This window comes from Salvelinus sp. IW2-2015, unplaced genomic scaffold (genome assembly GCF_002910315.2).
Source record: "Salvelinus sp. IW2-2015 unplaced genomic scaffold, ASM291031v2 Un_scaffold979, whole genome shotgun sequence".
NCBI classification, from domain to species: Eukaryota; Metazoa; Chordata; class Actinopteri; order Salmoniformes; family Salmonidae; genus Salvelinus; species Salvelinus sp. IW2-2015.
Window position 1 is genome coordinate 251,574 of NW_019942670.1, and position 23,645 is coordinate 275,218.

The 23,645-nt window shown below is 43.2% G+C and overlaps 1 protein-coding gene across 1 annotated transcript in view; it reads left to right on the top strand.

The window, feature by feature from the left end:
• The window catches only part of LOC112069316 (transient receptor potential cation channel subfamily A member 1-like), a gene marked incomplete at its 5' end in the record, with an annotated part of 109,719 nt that overhangs the window by 3,897 nt on the left and 82,177 nt on the right, over positions 1-23,645 (top strand). Inside the window, 4 exon segments of the mRNA XM_070438507.1 lie at positions 1,964-2,149; positions 5,953-5,978; positions 11,549-11,657; positions 22,577-22,722. Coding sequence (XP_070294608.1) covers positions 1,964-2,149; positions 5,953-5,978; positions 11,549-11,657; positions 22,577-22,722 — 467 coding nt within the window.

The following is a 23,645-nucleotide window of genomic DNA, read 5'->3' on the forward strand; positions in this document are numbered from 1 at the left end:
TCTTCTCCGCCCCAATCTCCTCTCCTCTCCTCTCCATCTCCTCCTCTCCTCTCCTCTCCTCTCCTCTCCTTCTCCTCTCCCTCCTCTCCTTCTCCTCTCCTCTCCTCTCACTCTCCTTCCCTCTCCTCTCTCTCACCTCCCACTCTCCCTTCCATATCACCCCTCCTCACCCTCCTCACTCCCACTCTCCCCGCCATATCACCCATCCTCACCTCTCACCACACTCTCCACCCCTCCTCTCCTCTCCTCACCCCCCACTCTCCTCCAAATCACCCATCCTCACCTCACCACACTCTCCAACCCCTCCTCTCCTCTCTCACCTCCCACTCTCCTTCCCATATCACCCATCCTCACCTCTCACCACATCTCCACCCCCCTCTTCCTCTCCTCACCTCCCACTCTCCTCCCCATTATCACCCTGTCTAAGCTCACCTTCCTTCCCTCCTCTCCACCCCCCCCCTCACTCTCTCACACCTCTCCTCACCCCCCTCTCCCTCCTCCCTCCTCGCTCTCCACCCCTCCCTCATTCCTTCTACCCTACCTCCCTTCCCCGCTCTCACTCCTCCACCCGCTCCTCCACCTCCTACCCCATTCCCTCTCTCCACCCGCTCACCTCCACCTCTTCCTCCCGTCTCCCTCCGCTTCTCTTCCACCTTCCACCTCCCTTCTCTCCACCCCTCCTCACCTACCTCCCTCTCTGCACCACCCCTCCTCAACCTCCATCTCCCTCTCCCACCCCTCCTCACCTCCCTTCCCTCTCTCCACCCTCCTCACCTCCCTCCCTCTCCACCCCTCCCACCCTCCCCTCCTCTCTCCACCCCTCCTTCACCTCCCTCCTCTCTTCCACCCCTCCCACCTCCCCTCCCTCTCTCCACCCTCCTCACCCTCCCTCCCTCTCTCCACCCCTCCTCACCTCCCTCCCTCTCCACCCCTCCTCACCTTCCCCTCCCTCTCCCACCCCTCCTCACCTCCCCTCCCTCTCTCCACCCCTCCTCACCTCCATTCCCTCCTCCACCCCTCCTCACCCCCCCCCCTCTCTCCACCCTCCTCACCTCCCCTCCCTCCCTCTCTCACCCCTCCTCACCTCCCTCCCTCTCTCCACCCTCCTCACCTCCATTCCCTCTCTCCACCCCTCCTCACCTCCATTCCCTCTCTCCACCCCTCCTCACTCCCCTCCCTCGCTCCACCCCTCCTCACCTCCCTTCCCTCTCTCCACCCCTCCTCACCTCCCCTCCCTCTCTCCACCCTCCTTCACCTCCCTCCCTCTCTCCCACTCCTCCTCTCATCACCTCTCCACCTCTCCTCACTTCCCCTCCCTCTCTCCACCCCTCCTCACCTCCCCTCCCTCTCTCCACCCCTCCTCAACCTTCCCTCCCTCTCTCCACCCCTCCTCACCTCCCTTTCCGTCTCTCCACCGCTCCTCACCTCCCCTCCCTCTCTGCCACCCTCCTCACCTCCATCCCTCTCCCACCCCTCCTCACCTCCATTCCCTCTCTCCCACCCCTCCTCACTCCCCTCCCTCTCTCCACCCCTCCTCACCTCCCTCCCTCTCTCCACCCCTCCTCCACCTCCCCTCCCTCTCTCCACCCCTCTCACGCTCCCTCCCTCTCTCCACCCCTCCTCACCTCCCCTCCCTCTCTCCACCCCTCCTCACCTCCCTCCCTCTCTCACCCCTCCTCACCTCCTTCCCTCTCTCCACCCTCCTCTCCTCTCCTCCCTCTCTACACCCTCCTCACCTCCTTCCGTCTCTCCACCCCTCCTCACCTCCCTCCCTCTCTCCACTCCTTCTCACTCCATTCCCTCTCTCCACCCCTTCCTCACCTCTCATCCCTCTCTCCACCCCTCCTCACCCATCCGCACTCGTACTGGGGGATACCTAGTGATTGTACAACTGAATTCCTTCAACTAAAATTGTGTCTTTCCACATTTAACCCAAACCCTCTTCCTACCTCTATCCTCCCAGAGTGGAACCTGTATGATGATGAGGGGTCTATGCCGCTGCATTGGGCCGTGGAGAGGAACCAGTCAGAGAGCTGCAGGGCTCTGTTAGAGCTGGGGGTCGAACCCAACGTCCTCAACAAGGCCTTGATGTCTCCTCTACACCTGGCGGTCAGCCACCAACACAACCACCTGGTCAAGGTGAGACACTGTGAGCCTTACTTAGCCTATACCGGCTCGTAACTTCCCCTTCCAAAACCCTGCTGATTTACTATTCTCTGAGGGGAAAATGTATGAATTTATGGTTGGATCAGAATCACAGTTATAATCATTGACCAGTACGGAGAATTAAGCAAAACCACAAGTCCAAATCCCTATCTCCATCCATGGCTAATTTAGGAAAGGGACTATTTTAGCTAGCTAGCCACCGGAGGACAATGACACAACGAGATGCAACAATTCAAGTTTTTTCTTCTGTCAATGACGTTTGGCTTCTGATGCAATGTGATTGGTGTGAAGCCAAATCTAATCTGGCTTCCCTTGACACTTTTTTTGTTGTTGGGTCAAGACCATTCACAGCTGAGCTCACTCAATTTAGCTCAATGCTGATTGGCTATTATTTTTATATATTTTTTTATCAATGGTGGCCAAACTCTCACTGGCTTCCCATGCATGCTGCGGGCTACAACAATGTCATACTCTTTTTGACCAGACAGAATCAAATAGATGGGTTACACATGCTGAGACAGAGGGGGYGCTGTTTCATTCTCTCGGATGCTTTCTCCCCGGTGGGATACATTCAGCCTCTTGCAAATTGAAGGAAATGTATGAAACACAGAGAGACAAAAGATACATTATTTGTATGTGTTTTTATTTTTTGCGAGTACATTTTTGTGGGGGAAGCCTGGCTTCCCTTGGCTTCCCGGAATACCCGCCACGGATTTTAATAGTAATGTTAAATTTTACACGTTGGCTGTTAAGCTAATTATCATTATATGACTGTTGCCTCCCGTTTAAGTTATTCTGACCGTAATGACATTTGTTTATATGAATTATTATGTGGAGGTCGCTGGCTACAATGACACTTCAACCTTTGCTATAAAGTTAGAGAGAAAAGTTGAGGAAAAAGTAACTTAAACAAAACATGTTGACCCTGTATTTTTCAGTTTCCAGTTGTCTTGATATGACGAGGGCCCGTATCCACAAAGCTCGTCTCAGAAAAAGTCTAAACTAGGATTTTTTTGTTGTCTTGAAACAGGTTTTTAACGGGATTCCTAAGAGTAGGTTTTAGGACGATGGTAAAATCACTCGACCGCACAAATCAAGTCATAAACGTTTATTTCAGCTGGTTAATCACGACAGTTTGAGGTCATGCAAAGGAAAGATAGTGATGACGCTCATCGATAGTGTTTGAAATTGGGGGATAACCAATCACGATGAGGCATCGCCAGCTTGTGAACTCTAGCACACCGTTGCTTCAGACACACCGCAGTGAATTGACGGTACATCAAATGTCTCAACGGTAAAACATTTGAAATTTATTTCTCTGACACGATCACTTTGCCTTCACTCTTAATTATTGCCTAATATGTTGGCATGCAGAATGGTTTTTACCAATTCTGATGTTGTTAAAAGCTGAATTTTGACAATAACGACCATTATATACAACACACTCGTCATCACTCCCGTTTAACGACTCTAATTCTCTTTGTAGACATCAAGTCATTTGTTGATAATGTTGAACACAATGTGGCATACAACGTTTGAAAGGCGTATCATTATCTTCTAACACATTTAAAGTTCAAATAGAAAATTAATTAATATTAATTATATTGGAGAGAGAGAAGAGAGAGAGAGAGAGAGAGAGAAGAGAGAGAGAGAGAGAGGAAGAGAGAGAGAGAGAGAGAGAGAGAGAGAGAGAGAGAAGAGAGAGAGAGAGAGAGAGAGAGAGGAAGAGACAGAGAGATGAGAGAGAAGAGAGAGAGAAGAATTTTTGAAAAGGAATGGGAGAGGGGAGAGGATCCTAATCAGAATTCATGAATTATACTGTATTAGCTCATTTAGATTAGTCTATATTTTCCAGCTGCCTAATTATATATTAAGCCGTATGTTTTAGCAATGTGATGTTGCGCTCCAAATGGAAACATGAGAACATGATTGTACAGTTGAAGTAGGATTTACATAAACCTTAGCCAAATACATTTAATCTCAGTTTTCCCAATTCCTTACATTTAATCCCAGTAAAAAATTCCCTGTCTTAGGTCAGTTAGGATCACCACTTTATTTTAAGAATGTGAAATGCAGAATAATAGTAGAGAGAATGATTAATTTCAGCTTTTATTTCTTTCATCACATTCCCAGTGGTCAGAAGTTACATACACTCAATTAGTATTTGGTAGCATTGCCTTTAAATTGTTTAACTGTGGTCAAATGTTTCGAGTAGCCTTCCACAAGCTTCCCACAATAAGTTGGGTAAATTTTGTCCCATTCCTCCTGACAGAGCTGGTGTAACTGAGTCAGGTTTGTAGGCCTCCTTGCTCGCACACGCCTGTTCAGTTCTGCCCCACAAATGTTCTATAGGATTGAGGTCAGGGCTTGTGAGGGCCAGTCCACATATCTTGACTTGGTTGTCCTTAAGCCATTTTGCCTCAACTTTGAAGTATGCTTGGGTCATTGTCCATTTGGAAGACCCATTTTTTCGACCAAGCATTAACTTCCTGACTGAAGTCTTGAGATGTTGCTTTCAATATACAGTGGGGAGAACAAGTTTTGATACACTGCCGATTTTGCAGTTTTCCTACATTACAAAGCACTTCAACTGTTGAGAGACGGAATCTAAAACAAAAATCCAGAAAATTCACATTGTATGATTTTAATTAATTAATTTGCATTTTATTGCATGACATAAGTATTTGATACATCAGAAAAGCAGAACTTAATATTTTGGTATCAGAAAACTTTGTTTGCAATTACAGAGATCATACGTTTCCTGTAGTGCTTTGACCATTTGCACACACTACAGCAAGGATTTTGGCTCACTCCTCCATACAGACCTTCTCCAGATCCTCAGGTTTCGGGGCTGTCGCTGGGCAATACGGACTTTCAGCTCCCTCCAAAGATTTTCTATTGGGTTCAGTCTGGAGACTGGCTAGGCCACACCAGGACCTTGAGATGCTTCTTACGGAGCCACTCCTTAGTTGCCCTGGCTGTGTGTGTTTCGGGGGTCGTTGTCATGCTGGAAGACCCAGCCACGACCCACTTCAATGCTCTTACTGAGGAGGAGGTTGTTGGCCAAGATCTCGCGATACATGGCCCCATCCATCCTCCCCTCAATACGGTGCAGTCGTCCTGTCCCCTTTGCAGAAAAGCATCCTCAAAGAATGATGTTTCCACCTTCCATGCTTCACGGTTGGCGATGGTGTTCTTGGGTTGTACTCATCCTTCTTCTTCCTCCAAACACGGCGAGTGAGTTTAGACCAAAAAGCTCTATTTTTGGGCTCTTCAGACACATAACCTTCTCCCATTCCTCCTCTGGATCATCCAGTGGTCATTGGCAAAACTTCAGACGGGCCTGGACACGCGCTGGCTTGAGCAGGGGACCTTGCGGCGCTGCAGGGATTTAATTCCATTGACGGCGATAGTGTGTTACTAATGGTTTTCTTTGAGACTGTTGGTCCCAGCTCTCTTCAGTCATTGACCAGTCCTGCAGTGTTAGTTTCTTGCTGCATCCCTCACCTTCTCTCAACTGATCATTGATTGCCCCACGAGGTGAGATCTTGGCATGGAGCCCAGGACCGAGGGATGATGACCGTTCATCTTTGAACTTCTTCCATTTTCTAAAATGCCGGCCAACAGTGTTGCCTTCTCACCAAGCTTGCTTTGCTATGCTCCTCTAGCACCCATCCCAGCCAATTTATCCCTTTGATGTCCGTACACAGCTCTCTGGTCTGTTGCCGTTGTGAGCAGGTTGAAGTCTGTTTTGATGTGAGTGGTGGACAGATGTCTTTTATACAGCGGTACGAGTTCTCAACGAGGTGCAGGTAATACAGGGTAATGAGTGGAAACAGGAGGGCTTCTTAAAGAAACATTAAACAGGTCTGGTGAGAGCCGAAATTCTTACTGTGGTTGGTAGGTGATTCAAATACTCTATGTCATGCAATAAAATGCACCAATTAATCTACTAAAAAATCATACAATGTGATTTTCTGGATTTTTGAAGTGTACCTAATGATAACAAATTCAGACCTCATACATGCTTTGTTAAGTAGGAAAACCTGCAAAATCGTCCAAGTGTATCAAAATACTTGATTCTCCCACTGCTATCTAATAATTTCATACCTCATGATGCCATCTATTTTGTGAAGTTGCACCAGTCCCTCTGCAAGCAAAGCACCCCCACAAATATGACTGCCACCCCCATGCTTCCACGGTGGGATGGGTGTTCTTCGGCTTGCAAGACTCCCCCTTTTTCTCCCAACACATATTGTGTCATTACGGCCAAACCAGTTATATTTTTGTTCATCAACCAGAGGACATTTCTCCAAAAAGTACGATTCATGTCCCATGATGCAGTTGCAAACCGTAGTCGGACTTTTTTATGGCGGTTTTGGACAGTGGCTCTCTTCCTGCTGAGCGGCCTTTCAGGTTATGTCGATATAGGACTCGTTTTACTGTGGATATAGATACTTTTGCTCCAGCATCTTCACAAGGTTCTTTGCTGTTATTCTGGGATTGATTTGCACTTTTCGCACCAAAGTACGTTCATCTCTAGGAGACAGAACACTCTCCTGAGCTGGATCGACGGCTGCGTGGTCCCATGGTGTTTTTACTTGCGTACTTTGTTTGTACAGATGAACGTATACCTTCAGGTGTTTGGAAATTTCTCCCGAGGATGAACCAGAATTGGAGTCGGACAACAGGTCTTGGCTGATTTCTTTTGATTTCCCATGATGTCAAGCAAAGAGACACTGAGTTTGAAGGTAGTCCTTGAAATCATCCACAGGTACACCTCCAATTGACTCAAATTGATGTCATTAGCTGATCAGAAGTTTCTAAAGCCATGACATTCATTTTCTGGAATTTTCAAGCTGTTTAAAGTCACAGTCAACTTAGTGTATGTAAACTTTCTGACCCACTGGAACTGCTACTGTAAATTATAAGTTAAATAATCTGTCAGTAAACAAGTTGTTGGAAAAATGACTTGTGCCATGCCACAAAGTAGATGTCCCTAACCGACTTTTCCAAAACTATAGATGGTTAAAAATGAAATTTGTGGAGTGGTTTGAAAAACCGATCTTGAATGATTTCCAACCTAAGTGTATGTAAACTTCCAACTTCAACTGTAGTTAATTACACATTTGTGGAAAAACAAACTGTTGGTGGGACAAGGGCATCTGGTAACCCAGTGGTCTGCCAGGGGTCAAGGGTCAATGGATCCAAGACTTGAATGTATCCATTTGAATGGATATGAGTGGATGAATGTAACGCGCCGGATCACCTGGAGAGAGACATTGGGAAGGGCATCTTGAACAGAAGTTCATTAAGCTAAGAGTCGTTGTGTTCCAGAGGTGTGATTGGATGTGGATGACTGAGTGTGGGTGACTGAGTGGGTACCTGAGCGTGGGTGAACTCGAGCGGTGGGCGGTGACTGCTAGCGTGGGTGATGAGCGTGGCTGAGTGGGGCTGAGTTGGGTGACGTGGAGTGTAGCGAGTGATGAGCGGTGGGGCATGAGTGTGGGTGACTAGTGGTCTGAGTGTGGGTGATGAGCCGTGGGTGACCGCGTGATGAGGTGGGTGACTTGGCGTGGGTGACTGAGCCGTGGGATGACTGATGAGTGCTGCGTGGCCGTGACTAGTGAATTGATGGGTCAGTCTGGGGTTAGATCAGGTGTGGCTGAGAAACCTGAATAGAAGGGTTTGCATGCCACAGCCACGCATCTTGCTAACATGATTGAACCGGGAACCCCTTGCGTTCTAGAACCTTGTTATGGCCTCGTAGACCTTGTTGGCTCTTAGGGACTCTTTGGCTCTAGGACCTTGTTGGCTCTAGGACCTTGTTGGTCGAGGGACTCTGCTTGCTCTAGGAACCTTGTTCGCTCTAGAACCTGTTGGCTCTAGAACCTTGTTGGCTCTTAGGACCTTGTTGGCTCTTGACCCTTGTTGGGCTCAGGACCTTGTTGGCTCTAGGACCTTGTTGCTCGTAGAACCCGGTTGTCTTGGTACCTGATTGGCTCTGTCGTAGACCTTGTCAGCCTTTCTGTTGTCTTTCTGGGGGTGACAATACCATCTGTCCATGTGGCAAGCGAAGCCGAGAGGTGGAGGAGGTTGTAAGTATCACAGAAACGGTCTCATTACTCCTTTTTGTTGTGTGTGTGTTGTGTGTGATGGGTGATGAGGGTGTGTGTGTGTGGTGTGTGGTGTGTGTGTGTGTGTGTGTGTGTGTGTGGTGTGTGTGTGTGTTGTGTGTGTGTGTGTGTGTGTGGTGTGTGTGTATGTTTTTGTTGTGTCTGTTCTCTCGTTGCATTTCGTACCTTGCTTCCGCTCCTTCTTCTCATGATTATCTAACTGTTGTTTTTCTGTTAGATACTTACTCGTTTAATATCATACTTGTATTCGCTTAATACCTCTCAATCTCACGTGCCTGCAATGTGTACGGCTGAACCTGATAATAGCGCTCCTGCCTGCATCGTCGATTGGGATATCGTATCTTAATCTCGTCGTAGCCGACACAATACACAATCTGTCACACTTTCCCGCCCCTGCTGTCGTAATGCTCAGTTCTTTCATCTTTTTCACTATTTTTCCACTTTTTTCCTTCCACAACAATACTGTCTTGTTGCTTGTTTGTCTTTACGCTCCTACGGATGCATTCTTTTTAGCCTTGTTATTCGTCTTAAAATTATTCCAACTATATTGTCGTTCTGTGTGTTCATTATGTTTCCTTACTTATCCGTTCTTTTATTCGTCCTACTGTGTAGTGTGTGTTGTGTGTGTTGTGTGTGTGTTGTGGTGCTGTGAGCTCCTGTTGTCCCACTATTAAGACAGAGTCTAACCTAGAAGGTGTCGCGGCAACACTCCTGTTCATGTTAGCCTGCTCATCACAACACTAGAGGCTCTCTCCCATTACTGGTGAGTATTGCACACTACATATGTGCTGTAAACGTGGCTGTAAAGTACGATATACAGTAAATATGAAAACCATAACTCTGTTTTTAAAAGTGAAACTTCATGCTGGGCGCATAATTGTGAACATTATGAAAAAGTTTAGTTTAACCAATCAAACGATTAAAAATGTTAGCATCCCATATACACCAACCTGGCTCACTTAGCCCTTGCTACTTCACCAGGTGCCGTGATTATATCCGGCTTCAATTCCTGTATGAGCAAACTTAAATTGATTGACGCTAGTTGGATCGTGACGGAACACTTTTCTATCAAGAAGTCTTAATTTGTATAGCACATAATAAGGCACCATCTGGCTAATCAACGAGTTACCAAAACGCCCCTGCCTCTTCCCGCTAACACATCTCTGTGATCCGTGTTCTCTGTCGCAAACCACTGTCTCATCCGCCCTAACACATCCCTGTTCCTGTCTCTGTCCAAACACACTGTCTCTTCCCCCTAACCCATCTTGTTCCTGTTCTCTGCGCAAGACCATGTCTCATCCCCGCCTGAACACATCTCTTGTCCTGTTCTCTGTCCAAACCACGATGTCTCATCCCCCCTAACACATCTCTGCTTCTGTTCTCTGTCCAAACCACTGTTCTCTTCCCCCTCAACACATCTTCTGTTCTGTTCTCTGTCCAAACCACTGTCCATCCCCTAAACACCATCTCTGTTCCTTTCTCTGTCCAAACCACCGCCTCTTTCCCGCCTAACACATCGCGTTCCTGTTCCTCAGTCCAAACCACACGCCCTCTTCCGCCCTAACACATCTCTGTACTCTGTTCTCTGTCCAAACGCACCGCCCTCTTCCCCTAACACATCTCTGTACCTGTTTTCTCTGTCCAAAACCACTGTCTCATCCCCCTAACACATCTCTGTTACCTGTTCTGCTGTCCAAAACATGTCTTATTCCCCCTAACACATTCTCTTACCTGTTCTCTGTCCAAACCACTTGTCTCATCCCCCTAACACATCTCTGTACCTGTTCTCAGTCCCAAACCACCGCCTCTCCCCCCCCCCCTAACAACATCTCTGTACCTGTTCTCTGTCCAAACCAATGTCTCATCCCCTAACACATCTCTGTACCTGTTCTCTGGTCCAAACCACCTGTCTCATCCCCCTAACACAGCTCTGTACCTGTTTCTGTCCAAACCACTGTCTCTTCCCCCGTAGACACATCTCCTGTTCCTGTTCTCTGTCCAAACCACCGCCTCTTCCCCCTAACACATCTTTTACCTGTTCTCAGTCCAAACCACCCGCCTCTTCCCCCTAACACATCTTGACCTGTTCCTGTCCCAACCACTGCCTTTTCCCCCAACACATCTCTGTACCTGTTCTCTGTCCAAACCACCGCCTCTTCCCCCTAACACATCTCTGTACCTGGTTCTCTGCTCCAACCACTGTCTATCCCCTCGCTAACACATCCTCTGTCCTGTGTCTCTGTCCAAAACCCCGCCCTTCCCCCCTGGTCTCCTGTGTGACCTGTTCTCGTCAAACCACTGTCTCATCCCCCGAACACATCTCTGTACCTGTTCTCTGTCCAAACCACTGTCTTATCCCCCTAAACACATCTCTGTACCTGTGTCTCTGTCCCAAACCACTGTTCTCTTCCCCTAAACATCTCTGTTCCTGTTCTCTGTCCCAAACCACATGTCTCTTCCCCCTAACACATCTCTGTTCCTGTTCTCTGTCCAAACCACCGGCCTCTTCCCCCTAACACACTCTCTGTTCCTGTTCTCTGTTCCAAACCACCGCCTCTTCCCCTAACGCATCTCCTGTACCTGTCCTCTGTCCCAAACACGCGTCTTATCCCCCTCTAAAACATCTCTGTTCCTGTTCTCTGTCCAAACCACTGTCTTATCCCCCCTAACACATCTCTTGTTCCTGTTCGCTCCTGTCCAAACCACCGCCTCTTCCCCCTAACCACAATCTCTGTACCTGTTTCTCTGTCCAAACCACCGCCTCATCCCCCTATAACATCTCTGTTCCTGTTCTCTCCAACCACTGTCTCTTCCCCTAACATCTTCTGTTCCTGTTCTCTGTCCAACCACTGGTGCCATCCCCCTAACACATCTCTGTTCCTGGTTCTCTGTCCAAAACCACTGCCATCTTCCCCCTAACGCATCTCTGTACCTGTTCTCTGTCCAAACCACCTCCCTTTTCCACCTAAACACATCTCTGTTCCTGTTCTCTGGTCCAAACCACTGGCTCTTCCCCTAACACATCTCTGTTCCTGTTCTCTGTCCAAACCACTGGTTGCACCCCTAACACATCTCTGTACCTGTTTCTGTCCAAACCACTGTCTCCTTCCCGCCTAACAACATCTCTGTTCTGTTCTTCTGTACCCAAACCACCGCCTCTTCCCCCTAACACATCTCTGTTCCTGTTCTCTGTCCAAACCACCACCTCTTCCCCTCTAACACATCTCTGGTCCTGTTCTCTGTAGCTGAAGCACGGGGCACAGCTCAGTAGGCAGAACAAGCTAGGCCACTTCGCCATCCACCACAGCTGCTTTCGCGGGCGCAAGCAAGCCATGGAGGTCATCCTCAAAGCTGGTTACGTCTTTACCATGAGAACAATAAAGGACTGCATTTACTTTTTCCACGTTTTCTATGGTCCCACTGTAAAGATAATCATAAAGTATGGTATCTGTAAAATGTTTTTCAGTAGGTCTACTTGTGACCCCTCCCCCCTATTACCATTGTATAGTTACCATTGACTGTGTATCCAGGGGTGTCGTGCACACCAAAAGTCTGAGAGGGCATAAAGTACATGAGGATAGCTGGGGTGGTCCGTAGGTTTGTTTGCCCCCCCCGGTGACAGCCACTGTTGACTTCTGAAGATAACTTTAGCGCCGCCCTAATAACGTGATTCAAATTCGACATAACGTTCAAATCGGTATGTAACGACACGTTATATACTTGTGTTTATTGACACTTTAGAGGTGATAAGTTGGACAAATTGGGTGAAAAAAAAAACGTTTCCCCACACAACAACCCCCCCCCCCCACCACGAGTTCCCTTCACTGGAACTAAGGGCCTAGCCCAAACCATCGAAAAAAAGCCCAGGAGCCATTATTCCTCCTCCACCAAACTTTTACAGTTGGCATTATGCATTGGGGCTGGTAGCGTTCTCTTGGCATCCACCAAACCCTGATTCATCCGTCGGACCGCCAGTGGTGAAGCGTGATTGATCACTACAGAAAATTTCCACTGCTCCAGAGTCCAATGGTGGCGAGCTTTATACCACTCCAGCCGTAGCTTGGCATTGCGAATGGTGATCTTAGGCTTGTGTGCGGCTGCTTGGCCATGGAAACCCATTTCATGAAGCTCCTGAYGAACAGCTGTTGTGCGGACTGACGTTGCTTCCAGAGGCAGTTTGGAACTCGGTAGTGAGTGTTGAAGTCAAGGACAGATGATTTCTATGTGCAATGCGCTTCTGCACTCGACGGTGACATTCTGTGAACTTATATGGCCTACCACTTTGTGGCTGAGCCGTTGTTGCTCCTAGACGTTTCCACTTCACAATAACAACACTTACAGTTGACCGGGGGCAGCTCTAGCAGGGCAGAGATTTGACGATCTGATGAAAAGTGGCATCCTATGACACTGCCACTTTGAAAGCCACTGAGCTCTTCAGTACGGGCCATTCTACTGCGATGTTTGTCAATGGAGATTGCATGGCTGTGTGCTCGATTTTTATACACTGGTCAGCAACGGGTGTGGCTGAAATATACAAAACCACTCATTTGAAGGGGTATCCACATACTTTTGATATTGTATCTATGTATACCACTACAGCTGCCAAACACGGAGGAGAAGAGCAGATGCAGGTTTGAATGAATATAGCTCTATKGTKTCTTCTTCGTGGATGTACATTGTAGCTCACCAGCATCTAGAACACTTGGTTTGGAATGTAATTATATRCTAACATGGCTAGTAGCTAACGTTAGCCAGCTGGAACCAGCTATATAGCACAGGTTCTCCATATGACGTTGAGAAACACTTGCATTGTGGGTAGTTTCCGAAGATATCTGGATATAAGTTATTAAATAGGTTTAAAAACTTCAAAATATAACTATGTTTTTAGTTTGAGGTAACCATATGTAACTACAACTAAAGCTACTAGTCTTTAACTACACAGTGTTGTTACTTTGGTGAGTAAAACTCATGCTCCCTAAACTTTAACATCTAAAACCTTTTTATTTTAAACATTTTTCTCTCCGCCTGTCAAGAAGGGGAGCCGCTAAAATGTTTTGCTAACAAGGTGGGGGACATTTTGTGGTTGCCTTGGAAGTCGGTAACGCAGACCAGTGAGCCACTGCGCCCCCCCCCTTGATGAAGTCAGATTTTATTGTGCCCCCCCCCCATTAACGTTGTCCATCTTTACACTGACTTGTACACGACGGCGGCCATTTGTGTCAGAATGGTCATCCGCGGAGCCACACGAAAAACCCAGAGACCACGTCACGGACTCACTGTTTACCCAACCTGTTTACTCATCGTCATACAGGACACTGGATGTGTTTAATCCAACAGCTAAATATTTGTGAAGGTTCTGTCGTTGTCAGATTGGACCAAATGAGAATTCACATTCTTAAGGCCAGGCCAAGCCAGATATCCACAGATGGCATGACTAAGGGAAATGAGTTGAGTTCGCGAACTCAGATGTTCGTCCACTTGTCATCCTAGTTTCCATTAAATGAAAGAAAACAGAACACAGTTTAGAGTTATTAACTTGAACAGGAATATCCCTAATAACTTAGAAATTCAACTTAGTGTATCTACTTTATCTCACTGTAAACAGAACATCTTTCCATGTAGTGTCTGGCCCAAACAGAACAGCTTCCATGTAGTGTCTGGCCTCAACAGAAAGCTTCCATGTAGTGTCTGCCTCAACAGAACAGCTTCATGTAGTGTGTCTGGCCTCAACAGAACAGCTTCCCATGTAGTGTCTGGCCTCAACAGAACAGCTTCCATGTAGTGTCTGGCCTCAACAGAACAGCTTCCATGTAGTGTCTGGCCTCAACAGAACACTTCCCATGTAGTGTCTGGCCTCAACAGAACAGCTTCATGTAGTGTCTGGCCTCAACAGAACAGCTTCCCATGTAGTGTCTGGGCCTCAACAGAACAGCTTCCTGTAGTGTCTGGCCTGAAGGAGAGGACCAAGGACAGGGCAGGAAGACACTTAGTGTTGATATTTTCTGTATTTTAATAATGTTCCATCCTGAGTAAACTGTATTTCCGAAAACAAAACCAGAAGTGCATTCAAAAGCATATAAATATGTTTGAAATTTGATTAGAGCTTTTATCAGCATGAAGATTCCAACCTGATGCTACCCCGAGCTGATTGAGACATATATTAACGAGCATTAATGAGCCCTACGTTAACAACATTTAATGAGGCCCTACGTTACAACATTTAAAATGAGCCCTACGTTTAACAACATTTAATGAGTCCTACGTTAACAACATTTAATGAGTCCCTACGTTAAACATTTAATGGAGCATACGGTTAACAACATTTAATGAGCCTACGTTAACATTTAATGAGCCCTACGTTAAACAATATTAATGAGCCCCTACATCTAAAGCAACATTTTACATGAGCCCTACGTTAACAAACATTTCATGAATCCTTACGTTAACAACATTTAATGAGCCCTACGTTAACAACATTTAATGGTCCTACGTTAACAACCTATTTTAATGATCCTACGTTAACATTTAATGAACCCTACGTTAACACATTTAATGAGCCCTACGTTACAACAATTTAACATGAGCCTACGTTTAACAACATTTTAATGATCCCTACGGTTAACGAACATTTAATGAGCCCTACATTACAACATTTAATGAATCCCTACGTTAACACCATTTAATGATCTGCTACGTTAACTAACATTTATGAAGCCCTACGTTACAAACATTTAATGAGCCCTATGTTAACAGACATTTTAATGAGCCCTTACGTTAAAAAACATTTAATGAGCCCCTACGTTATCCAACATTTAACATGAGCCCTACGTTACAACATTTTAATGAGTCCTAACGTTAACCAACATTTAATGATCCCTACGTTAACAAATTTAATGAGCCCTCCGTTTAACAACCATTTAATGAGTCCTACGTTAACAACATTTAATGATCCCATACGTTAACATTTAATGAGCCCTACGTTAACAACATTTAATGAGCCTCACGTTAAGCAACATTTAATGAGCCCGTACGTTAACACTTTTTATGAGCCTACGTTAACAACATTTAATGCGTCCTACGTTAACAACATTTAAAGATCCCTACGTTAACATTTAATGAAGCCCTACGTTAACAACATTTAATTGAGGCCCTACGTTAACAACATTAATGGTGCCCTATGTTAACAACATTTAATGAGCCCTACGTTAACATCATTTAATGAGCCCTACGTTTAACAACATTTAATGATCGACCTACGTTAACAACATTTAATGGATCCCTACAATTAACAATATTTAATGATCCCTACGTTAACAACATTTAAGATCCCTACGTTAACAAAACATTTAATGATCCCTACATTTAACAACATTTAATGAGCCCGTACGTTAACAAACATTTAATGAGCCCTACGGTTAAACAACATTTAATGAAGCCCTACGCTTAACAACATTTAATGAGCCTTACGTTAACAACATTTAATGAGCCCTAAACACCGTTAACAACATTTAATGATCCCCTACGTTAACAAACATTTAATGAGGCCTATCGTTAACAAACGATTTAATGAGCCCCTACGTTAACAACATTTAATGAAGCCCTACCGTTAACAACATTTAAATGAGCCCTACGTGCAACAACATTTAATGAACGTCCTAACGTTAACAACATTTAATGGAATCCCTACGTAACAACATTTATCGAGCCTACATTAACCAACATTTAATGAGTCCTCGTTACAACTTTAATTGAGTCCTAGCGTTAACAAATTTAATGATCCCTCGTTAACATTTAATGAGCCCGTACGTTAACAACATTTAATTGAGGCCCTACGTTAACAACATTTAATGAGCCCCTACGTTAACAACATTTAATGCGTCCTACGTACACATTTAATGATCCCATACGTTAACAGCATTTAATGAGCATACGTTAACAACATTTAAATGAGTCCTACGTTAACAACATTTAATGATCAACTACGTTAACATTTAATGAAGCCCTACGTTAACACTTTTAATGAGCCCTACGTTAAAACACATTTAATGAGCCCTACGTTAACAACATTTAATGATCCCTACCATTAACAACATTTAATGATCCTGAACGTTAACAACAATTCTAATTATCCCTAACCGTTTTACAAACATTTAATGATTCCCTAACGTTAAAAACTTCTTGTCAATACAGGGGGTGCTGTTTTTCGCATTAGCAATAAATGGCTCAACAGATTAAACTGCCTCTTCCTTTAATTATTGCTCTTAAATATATGCATATAAATAATACCGTTGAAAGAAAACATCTCCAGTTTCTAAACCGTTTCAATTTTGTCTCTGAGTGATTCAGAAGTCATTTCACAGCACTTTCGCATGACCGAAGAACATCAAATCAAGATGTTTTGTGCTGGCTTCAAAGCTTCTGCTATATATGGTCATGCTCCTAATGACCCGAAAACAACTCACTGGCCTTCCTTCTGGGTGGTCCTTAAGAGGACGTCAGAGGAACAAAATGTCTTGTCCATCTGGACTGACGTGAAATGAGAAGCAAAATCTTTGGCATGACGCGGACAACTTCCGGTTCTCGATTGGATGGATAGAGCTAACGTTTTTCTTGGTGTTGTGCGGCCATTATTATCTCCGTGTCGAAGTTTGTTGATACATGGTGACCAGATCATGCGTATGTATGTTTTTTCAATATAGTTTAATCATGATTATTTGAATTTTTTTTAGGGATTTTGGCGGTGTTCAAGTTGTTAGATTTTATATCGTTTGAGAAATACGTGCACTCCACCGGTACCTTGTGCTAAATGGGAGTGGGAAAAAGACGTACTCTGAACGCAACCAACAACTCATCTTGACAAATGGACACTTTGATCACATTCTGATGAAAGAGGAGCCATAGTAAGACCAATTTACGATGTTCACTATTCATATCTGTTTTGTGCTATGTGTCTTGCGTGGGCGCCCAGCCGAAATCTGCCTGGTGATAGCTATGCTAATTTAGCGCTACATTTTTGTTTTCCCGGTTTATAAAACATTTTATAAATCTGAAATATTGTTTTGGATTCACCAGATGTTGGTCTTTCAATATCTGTACGCTGTGTATTTTTCTGAACTGTTTTAAAAATGAGTCAATTGTTCATATGAGTTGTCTCTGTAATTATTCTGGCTGGGTCGGCACCTTTCAGAATGTAAAGCAGTGCAATGTAGGAACTGGTGATTTATACCTGAAAAATGCACATTTTCAAAAAAAAAAAACACTTATGCAATACCATAAATATGTTATCAGACTGTCATCTTATGAATTTGTTTTCTTGGTTAGTGGCTATAATATATTTTTATTTAGTCGAATTAGTGATAGCTACTGACGCAGGGAAAAACTGTTGGGAGTGAAAAAATTCCTCCTCCTTTGGCTAACGTGGTTTAGCTAATAGATTTACATATTGTGTCCTTCCCTGTAAAACATTTTAAAATCTGAAATGGTGGCTTTTAATATTCACAAAGACTTATCTTTTCATTGGTTGTCTGGACTTGTGATTTAATGATATTTAGATGCTAACAAGTTCTTGGACGCATGCTAAATCAGTGTGGTGGGGGTGGGGGGTGCTCCCGGATCCGGGATTGATACTCGTGAAAAGGTTAAACAACATTTAATGGGAGCCTACGTTTATCTTATTTCATTTAATGAGCCCTTACGTAACAAATTTAATGAGTCCTACGTTAACAACACTAACATTTATGATCCCTACGTTTAACAATTAACATTAATGAGCCCTACATTAACAACATTTAACTGAGTCCTACGTTACCAGCATTTATTGAGTCTACGTTAACATTTAATGAGCCCTGCGTTAACAAGCATTTAATGAGCCGCTACGTTAACAACATTAATGAGCCCTACGTTAACAACATTTAATGAGATCCCTCGTTAACAACATTTAATGAGCCATACAGTTAACAACATTTAATGAAGTCCTACGTTTAACAACATTTAATGATCCCTACGTTAAACATTTAATGAGCCCTACGTTAACAACTTTAGATGAGCCGCTACGTTAACGAAAATTTAATGAGCCCTAACGTTAACAACATTTTAATCAGCCCCTACGTTACCAACATTTAAATAGCCCCTACGTTAACAACATTTAATGTGCCCTATCGTTAACAACATTTAATTGAGCTACATTAACAAAATTTATGGAATCCGTACGTATAAGACCAGTAGAATTTAACCGAGTGATAAACGTTAACAAAGATTTAATGAGCCTTATCGAACATTTAATGAGGGCCCTATGTTAAATTAATGAGCCCTAACGTAAACATTTAAGAGCCCTATAACGTTAACAAACAATTAATGACCCCTACGTTAACAACATTTTAATGAGCCGCTACGTTTAACAACATTTAATGAGTCCTACCGTTAACAACATTTTAATGATCCCTACGTTAACATTTTAATGAGCCCTCGTTAACAACATTAATGAGCCCTCAACGTTAACAACATTTAATGTGCCCTATACGTTAACAACATTTTAATGAATCGCCTAAACGTTAACAACATTTTAATGAGCCCCCTACGTTAACAACATGTAAATGGTGGCCCTACGTTAACAACATTTTAATGAGCCCTACGTTACATTTATATGAGCCCCTACGTTAACAACATTTAAATGAGCCCTACGTTAACGAACATTTAATGAGCACTATACGTTAACAACATATAATGACTCCCTACGTTACCAAACATTTTAAATGAGCCGCTACGTTAACAACATTGTAATTGACCCTACGTTTAACAACATTTAATGAGCCCTAATGTTAACAACATTTAATGAGCCCCTACGTTAAACATTTTAAATGAGCGCCTAACGTTAACACATTTAATGAGCCCCTACGTTAACTATTAACATTAATGAGCCTCTACCGTTAACAACATATTAATGAGTACGTCAACCAACATATTTAATAGATCTACGTTAACACATTTAATGAGCCCTAACGTTTAACCACATTTAAATGAGCCCTAGTTAACAGCATTTAATGATCCGCTACGTTAACATTTAATGAGCCTACGTTAACAACATATAATGAGCCCTACGTTAGCAACATTTAAATGAGTCCTTAACGTTAAACATTTAAATGATCCCTACGTTAACATTTATGAGCCCCTACGTTAAACAACTTTTAATGAGCCTACGTTAACTACCTTTTTTAAATGAGCCCTACGTTTAACAACCATTTTAATGAGCCCTACATTAACAACATTTAAATGAGCCTACGTTAACAAACATTTAATGAGCCCTACCTTAACAAGATTTTAACGAGGCCTACGTTAACAACATTTAATGACCCTACGTTAACAACATTTAATGATCCCTACGTTAACAAATTTTAATGATCCCTCACGTTAACATTTAATGAGCCCGTACGTTTAACCACATTTAATGAGCCCCTACGGTGTAACAACATTTAATGAGGCCCTACGTAACAACATTTAATGAGTCCTACGTTAACAACATTTTAATGATCCCTACGTTAACATTTAATGAGCCCTACGTTAAACAACTTTAATGAGCGCTACCGGTTAACAACATTTAATGTCCCTACGTTAACAACATTTAATGATCCCTAACGTTAACAACATTTAATGGAGCCACCCTACGTTAACAACTGTAATGTGCCCTTACGTTACAACATTTACATGAGGGCCCTACGTTAACATTTAATGAGCGCCTACGTTAACAACATTTAATTGAGCCTACCGTTAACAACATTTAATGAGCCCTACGTTACAACATTTAATGATCCTACGTTACAACATTTATGCATCCCTAGCGTTACAACAATTTAATGAGCCCTAAGACGTTAACAACATTTAATGAGCCTCTATGTTAACAACAATTTAATGCAGCCTACGTTAACCAACATTTAATGAGCCCTACGTTCACAACATTTAATGAGCCCTACGTTTAACACAATTTAACAATGAGCCCCTGCACCAAGTCAACAACATTAAATGAGTCCTACCGTAACAACATTTAATGAGCCACAACGTTAACAACATTTAATGAGCCTACACGTATAAACAACCATTTAATGACGTCCTACGTTACAGCATTTTAAATGATCCCTACGTTAAACATTTAAGAGGCCCTACGTTAACAACATATAATGAACCTACGTTACAACACTTTAAGATCCTACCGTTAACAACATTTAATGATCCCTACGTTAACATTTAATGAGCCCTACGTTAAATTTTAATGAGCCCTACGTAACAAACTTTTAACTGACCCTACGTTAACAACATTTAATGAGCCCTACATTAACAACATTTAATGAGCCCTACGTTAACAACATTAATGAGCCCTACTTAACAAGATTTAACGAGCCTACGTTAACAACATTTTAATGACCCCTACGTTAACAACATTTAATGATCCCTACGTTAACAACATTTAATGATCCCTACGTTAAAACATTTAATGAGCCCTACGTTAACAACAATTTAATGAGCCCTACCGTTAAAACATTTAATGAGCCCTACGTAACAAACATTTAATGACCCTACGTTAACAACATTTAATGAGTCCGTACTGTTAAACAACATTTAATGAGCCTACGTTAACACCATTTATGAGCCTACGTTAACACATTTAATGAGCCGTACGTTAAACAACATTTAATGAGCCCTACGTTAACACACTTTAACTGAGCACCTACGTTTACAACCATTTCAATGAGCCCAAGCCCAAAAAGCACAAATGATTGTTCCATTATAAAAGCCCATAGATTGCCTAGTTATATGCTTTCATACTGTTTATGGCCTGGATATACTGCACAACGTTCAAACCGTGATAAAACTGAGGAGAACATGTGATTCTGGTTGCAGCACATGCTGCTACAATGCGAATTTGATTTGAAAAAGCCATATCTCAGACTGGCCAATAAAAATAAAAGATTAAGATGAAGCAATAGAACACACAAAACTGGACAGAGGAACTTTGCCTAGAAGGACAGCATCCCGGAGTCGCCCTCTTCACTTTTGACGTTGAGACTGGTGTTTTGCGGGTACTATTTAATGAAGCTGCCAGTTGAGGACTTGTGAGGCGTCTGTTTCTCAAACTAGACACTCTAATGTACTTGTCCTCTTGCTCCAGTTGTGCACCGGGGCCACCCCTCCTCTTTCTATTCTGGTAGAGCCAGGTTGCGCGCTGTTCTGTGGAAGGGAGTAGTACACAGCGCTGTATGAGATGTCAGTTTTCTTGGCAGTTTCTCGCATGGAATAGCCTTAATTTCTCAGAAAAATAATAGACTGACGAATTTCAGAAGAAAGTTCTTTGTTGCTGGCCATTKTTTKAGCCTGTATTCGAACCCACTAATGCTCATGCTCCAGATACTCAACAAGTCTAAAGAAGGCCAGTTTTATTGCTTCTTTAATCAGGACAACAGTTTTCAGTTGTGCTAATATATTTGAAAAGGGTTTTTCTAATGATCAAATAGGCTTTTAAAATGATAAACTTGGATTAGCTACCACAATGTGCCATTGGAACACAGGAGTGATGGTTGCTGATGGGCCTCTGTACGCCTATGTAGATATTCCATTAACAAAATTGCCATTTCCAGCTACAATAGTCATTTACAACATTAACCATGTCTAAACTTTTGATGTTATTTTAATGGACAAAAAAGGTGCTTTTCTTTCAAAACAAGGACATTTCTAAGTGACCCAAACTTTTGAACAGTAGTGTGTGTATATATACTGTATATTTATAGATCATATATAAGCTCTAACATGTGTTTTGAGTTGGTCATCACCTCAGAAAGCTCTGTCCATTTTGTTGTTGTTAGACTTCGAAACAACATCCACAATGACCATGTTTTACACTCAGTTTCTGTTGTTGAACTACTTKCTTCAAATTGACCAATCACAATCAGGTGAGTTTTAAAAGCCTGATTCTGTTTTGGCGATGTGTGTGTTTATGATGTGATTTTCAATGTATTTGCGTTGATGTCAGAGTGGTTAGAGGGACAATAGAGCCCTGAGCACCAGGCCATTAGGACCTGATGATCGTTAGCGAGTTGGGTACTACCAACACAAGTCCAGAGTGCGTAAGACTCATGACTCATAACTGCCGGTCACCACAACAACCCTACTATTGAGTTCCACTCTTTGTGTGTGTGAGTTTAGTACCAAATACAGTGTACACACATCCGCTGACTTTCAGATGCTGGCTATGACATGAACACTCCTGTTGTTTGTGTGTTGTCCAGGAGAGGAGATGGGTCATTCCATAGAGGAACACATTAACGTCCTGGATAAGTCGTACAGTAGTCCTCTACACATGGCGGTCAGGGGAGGAAACGTGGACATGATTAAGTTCTGCATCCAGAAAGGAGCTAAGATTGATCAGCAACAGGTAACAGAAGGGTATGATTGGTTCAGAATCAGGTACGTCAACATATGTGATCATATGATTGGTTCAGAATCAGGTACATAAACATTGCTGATCATATGGATTGGTTCAGAATTCAGGTACGTCAACATATGTGATCATATGATTGTTTCAGAATCAGTTACGTCAACATATGTGATCATATGATTGGTTCAGAATCAGGACGTCACAAAACATATGTGATCATATGATTGGTTCAGAATCAGGTACATAAACATATGTGATCTATGATTGGTTCAGATCAGGTAATAACTAATGTTGATCATATGATTTGGTCAAGAATCAGGTACGTCAACATATGTGTCATATGATTGGTTCAGAATCAGGTACATAAACATATGTGATCATATGATTGGTTCAGAATCAGGTACATAAACATAAAGTATGTGATCATATGATTGGTTCAGAAACAGAGATCCTACAAATCGCTATTTCTTCTGCAAGCAATTCCATAGTTTCAGCCACCATTATTTGAATAATCATAATGTAGCCTAATGTAATTGTCTAAGTACAATAAATTATTGTACCGTTTTCCAATGTACAGCGTCCACACAGACAATCACATCAGGTTTTACTTGTTTCTATCTTTGTATTTCTAAATTAATTTCTTCATACTTTTACACGAGGGGCTCATTGGACTGCACCAGAACACCACAAGCTTAAGTAAAGATCTCCTCAGGATCTTCCAGGCAAATAATAATCATTTTAGGATTTATAATCTCTACTCCCACTCCGCCGGTGTAACGGAGTCTGGGAATGATCCCATTATCTGTAGGATTGCTTCCCAAACAGTACTTACTGTACTTGACCTCCACTTACTGTACTGACCTCCACTTACTGTACTGACCTCTACTTACTGTACTGACCTCTACTTACTGTACTGACCT